Here is a 5,473-nt window from a genome sequence, read left to right as displayed (position 1 = left end):
AGATTAAAACGCATTACATAACTTTAGATATGATTTTTACAAATACCGCGTTTGGAATACAATTTCAGGTCATTAATCCGGATTCTGATAATTTTTTATCCTATCAAACGAGATTAGAAGGATCCAGATTTGGTGGAGATCCTCTTCTATGCGTCTTATTCAAAATGTTTCAGATAATTAATCCATGTGAATTTGGGGATATATTTGTTCTCTCTTGATTTGACAAAACCATTCCCCTGACCTTATATAGGAATGTCGTTCTCGAAATTCGACAGATCTAATAATCCAAATCATCTTAAGCATTTTTTTCCCCCACAAAACAACTTCTAAGTTTGGACATGGATATTGCAATTCATTTCCAATATAGGTGATAAACATGAATGCATGTGAACCATGTCACAGTGAATGTAGTACCGAACAAAACCAATGTACAAGTAACCATAGATATAGATGAAGGCGAAGTAACCAAATATGAAAACAAAAGCTAAAACAAGAGATGCAAGACTTAATAGATCTAGAGCCATGCAGCATGACGAATTTTCTATGCTGAAATTTGATTTGGTCCTAGTTCAGTTATGTAGTAGGTTTGTATTAGAAGTGCTTTTGGCATAGTGGTGGTAGCTTCCTATGTAGAGGCAATAGTAAGACCAAGAAGTTTTCAGTCAAAATCTCCATCCCTCCACACCTTACCTTCCTTGCCCCTCCCCTTCCCCCATCCTATCCTCTGGGCCTCCAATCCTTGTGACTGATTTGATAGTGAGATATATATATATATATATACAATTGTATATAATACTTCTCAATTAATGCAAAGGATTACCAAATTAAAATTGTGTCAATTCAGAGGGGTAATTGTGGAATACTAAATGTAGCCATCTACAATTGAGTTCATACTTTTAATATAGTAGTATGATATATATATATATATATATATATATATATATATATATATATATATATATATATATATATATATATATATATATAGAGAGAGAGAGAGAGAGAGAGAGAGAGAGAGAGAGAGAGAGAGAGAGAGAGAGAGAGAGAGTGATTATATTGCCTTTTAAAGTATATAATTTTAAATTGCAATTGTGATATTAATTAAGTATTAATTAAACAAATTTCAAGTTATGTAAAGAAATAATTCAGAATTACAAAATGTAAATAGTAGTTTGAAGAAGTGAATAATTTGTTTATCAATATTCAATTTTAATCCTCTTCCCCCTTTGGTTCTCGTCCGTTACATCTATTATCGATCATTGTCAACGCGGTTTGCTTCTTTGAGTATTTCTGCAACAATACTTCTTCTTGATCTGTTTTGTTCATTTGATTTGTCCATCTTGAAAAAGAAGTTGCAAATCTTTGAGGTGAATTTCCGTTGCATTTGTTGGTTCTGCATCAAATTATTATTCTTGTGTGAGTTTTTTCCGAATGACACCAGATATTATAGAAGGTAACACATATTATGATCTTCTATCCAAAAAAAAAAAAAAACAAATATGCAATTGGAACTACAATGCTCCAACATACACATACTACAACAAGTTCCACCATGCATACACTGTGGAGCAAAGAAATTCCAATACGAACCTCCTTCATTATGCTGCTCAAATGGAAATGTGGCACTAGCACCAACAACAATTCCAACTGACCTATATGAGCTTTTCACTACTCAAACTACAGAGAGTCAAGATTTCAGAAGATATATAAGGGCATATAATAGTATCTTCTCATTTACTTCTTTTGGAGTACATGTTGATAAAGAACTAGCGAATGCCAAAGGAGGAGTTTATACGTTTAGAGCTCAAGGACAAATTTATCATGAACTCCCTCCAATAATTCAAGAAAGAGAATGCCCCTGTTATTTGCAATTGTATATCTTCGACACAGATAATGAGCTGGAAAACAGAATGAAGATACTTCAGAATTGAGCTAGAAAACAGAATGAAGATACTTCAGAATATGAAATTGAAAGAGCTAATAGTGTTGAAAATAATGCAAATACTTTCAAATAATCCATATGCAAAATTCTTCAGAAGCTTGAAAGATGCTGAACCTCTAGAGTCTCGTGAAATAGTAATTAAGAGTGACATCAATCTAGACCAAAGAGTGTATAACAAGCCTACAATGGATCAAGTAGCAGGCATATGGATTGAAGGAAATAATCCAAACATCAAAGAAAGATGTGACATTGTTATCCAAGGAAATTCAGGAAAAAAGCACTCGGTAAAGCATTACTATGGCTGCTATGATGCGTTACAGTATCCATTGTTATACCCAAATGGAGAAGTTGTCTGGCATCGAAACATTAAAAAAGAGAGGGCCCCAACAACAATTCCAACTGGAATAACTTCAAAGGAGAATGCCCTTTTTCAAGCAGCCGGACAACATGATGCAGGTAACATATTTAAAATTAAAAATAAAACCAAAATATTACAATTCTACTAGGGAAAAAAATCTAATTTTTTATTATATCTGTAGGTTTCGATGAAGGGAAAAAAATAATATATCTCCTATATCATATTATTGCTATAAGTTCCAAATTAGAGCTCATGATAATTCAATTCTACTACACTCTAGAAGATTGCTACATCAATTCGTTGTGGACATGTATATAAAAATTGAGGCAACAAGACTGGATTTCTTCCATTGCAGACAATCAAACATCCGAGCTGAATTGTACCAAGGAATTGTTGATAGTATATCAACTAGAGAAACAAGGGGAAATCATGTAGGAAAAAAAATGGTGCTACCTGCTTCATTTATTGGAGGACCAAGAGACATGCGTAAAAGATATCTTGATGCATTAGCTTTGGTCCAAAAATATGGTAAATCAGATCTCTTCATCACTATGATCTGTAATCCCGACTGGATTGAGATTTAAGAAGAATTACTGGAAGGACAACTTGCACAAGATAGGCCAGATCTTACTGCAAGAATTTTCAGAGCAAAGCTTCATGACCTTAAAGAGCAGTTGTTTAAGAAATCAATACTTGGAAAAGTTTCAACACAAGTACATGTGATTGAATTCCAAAAAAAGGGATTACCACATGCACGCATATTGGTTATTTTTCAAAAAGAACAAAAAATCACAAATCCGGATACTTTTGACAAGTATGTTTCTGCTGAAATTCCAAATGAAGATAAACGACAACAATTATATGAGAAGGTTGTCAAGCATATGATGTATGGACCTTGCGGAGATTTAAATAGACATAATGCTTGCATGAGAAACGGGGTTTGTAAGAATCATTACCCAAGATCTTACAATGAAAAAACAATGCAAGGACAAGATTCATACCCAATTTATAGAAAAAGGAATAATGACAGAAAAGTCATGATAAGGAAACATCTGTTGGATAATAGATGAGTTGTACCTTACAACCCATATCTCTTGACAAGATATGACTGCCATATAAATGTAGAGATATGCTCCGGCTTGAAAGCAGTAAAATATCTCTATAAGTATGTATATAAGGGGCATGACCGGGTTGCAATTTCCCTAGCATACAACACTGAAGATTATCTAATGGATGAAATAAAGCAATATAGGGATGCAAGGTGGGTATCAACACCAGAAGCAATGTGGAGAATCTTTAAATACAATTTAAATGAGATGTTCCTTTATGTGATAAACCTCCAATTGCATCTACCAAACAAACAACTTGTTTGGTACTGGAAGAATAGAGATCGCATTAATGTCATTCAATCTGATAATACAGCAAGAACAATGTTGATTGAATTCTTCAGAATGAACACAGTATGTGAAGATGCGAAGAACTATTTATACAAAGAATTCCCAGAGAATTTTGTGTGGAATAATCAAACAAAATGCTGGACAAGAAGAAAAATTAAGGAGGCAATTGGAAGAATCAACTTGGCTAACCCAATTGAAGGAGAGCGATTCTATTTGAGAATGCTACTGAATAACATCAGAGGAGCAACATCATTTGAAAATCTTATGTATGTAAATGGAGAACAATGCAACACTTTCCAAGAAGCTACAAGAAGAATAGGACTACTAAAAAGCGACAACGCAATTTCTGAGTGTTTAAGAGATAGCGCGTTATTCAACATGCCAATAATGGTCCGAAAACTATTTGCAACAATATTGGTCTATTGTGAACCAGCAGATGTTCAAAAACTATGGGAATAACATTTTGAAGCCTTATCTGAAGACTTCAATACACCAACGGCATGCATAAAGATAAAAGTAATGAAACATTGAAAAGTGTTCATCACTTCTTACAGTCAATGGGCCACAGTATAGACCAATATGATCTCCCAAAGCTTCAAGGACAAAGTAATGAAACAATGGCAAACCGTTTTAAGGAAATTCAAGATGAATATGCAATCCGAATTCCAACAGAAGATTATAAGGCACCAACTAGAATGAATAGCAAACAAAAAAGGACATACAACATCATTCTAGAAGCAGTTAAAGCCAATATTGGTGGGACATTCTTTATTGATGGACCAGGAGGAACAGGAAAAATATTCATATACAAGGCAATACTAGCAAAAATAAGAGCAGAAAATGGAATAGCTATTGCAACAGCAACATCTAGAGTTGCAGTTTCAATATTGCCAGGAGGAAGAACAACACATTCAAGATTTAAAGTCCCAATTAACATTGAAGATTCAAGTATCTGCAATTTCTCCAAGCAAAGTGTCACAACAGAATTGATTCGAAGAGCAAAGTTGATTATATGGGATGAAGCACCAATGACCAAAAGACAAGCAATTGAAGCAGTTGACAGAACATTCCAAGATATAATAGGTGATACAACAACATTTGGAGGAAAAGTTGTTGTCTTTGGGGGAGACTTCAGACAAGTATTACCTGTTGTACCTCGTGGAACCAGAACAAAAACAGTGGAATCCAGTTTGGTTAGATCATATTTATGGGCCACCATGCAAAAGTTATAGTTAACAACAAATATGAGGGTCATAAATGACTCTAGATTCAGTGAATACTTATTGAGGGTGGGAACTGGAGAAGAACCCACAGAAGAAGAAGATATGATCAAAATACCACAGGAAATGTTGATCAAAATGAAAGATGAAAAAGCAGGAAAAGAAGAATTAATAAAAGAAAATTCCCTGAACAACAACAGCAGCTCTACTCAACAAAAGAGATCACAGAATGAGCAATTTTAGCAACTAAAAATGAAATAGTTGACAATATAAATGAGATAATGATTGACAGATTCCCAGGTGAACGTCTGATATACTATATCTATGATTCAGGAACAGATGATGCAGACACACAATACCCTAATGAATTTCTTAATTCATTGGCACCAAATGGATTGCCACATCATCGTTTGATATTGAAAAAAAAATACCCTGTGATGCTGCTAAGAAACTTAAATCCTGCACAAAGAGAATGCAATAGAACAAGATTGGTTTGTCGACAACTTCATAAGAATGTAATCCTAGCTGAAATTGTAGTTGGTCAGTTCCAAGGAAA

The 5,473-nt window shown here is 34.1% G+C and overlaps 1 protein-coding gene across 1 annotated transcript; it reads left to right on the top strand.

Moving 5' to 3' along the window:
• Positions 1–4,314: 4,314 nt before the first annotated feature.
• LOC149016021 (uncharacterized) lies at positions 4,315–4,929 on the top strand. The gene has a single exon (XM_089156654.1). It carries the CDS (start codon positions 4,315–4,317, stop codon positions 4,927–4,929), a length of 615 nt encoding a protein of 204 aa, XP_089012780.1.
• Positions 4,930–5,473: the final 544 nt, after the last annotated feature.

This window comes from Hakea prostrata, chromosome 5 (assembly GCF_041222555.1).
Source record: "Hakea prostrata isolate BN-2017 chromosome 5, UWA_Hpros_2, whole genome shotgun sequence".
Classification (NCBI taxonomy): Eukaryota; Viridiplantae; Streptophyta; class Magnoliopsida; order Proteales; family Proteaceae; genus Hakea; species Hakea prostrata.
Note: the sequence above shows the minus strand (reverse complement) of the source record. Positions and strands in the feature narration are given on the sequence as shown.

What these genes read in the sequence shown, in the direction of transcription:
- LOC149016021 (XM_089156654.1), top strand. Translation starts at nt 4,315, where the DNA reads ATGGCAAACCGTTTTAAGGAAATTCAAGATGAATATGCAATCCGAATT.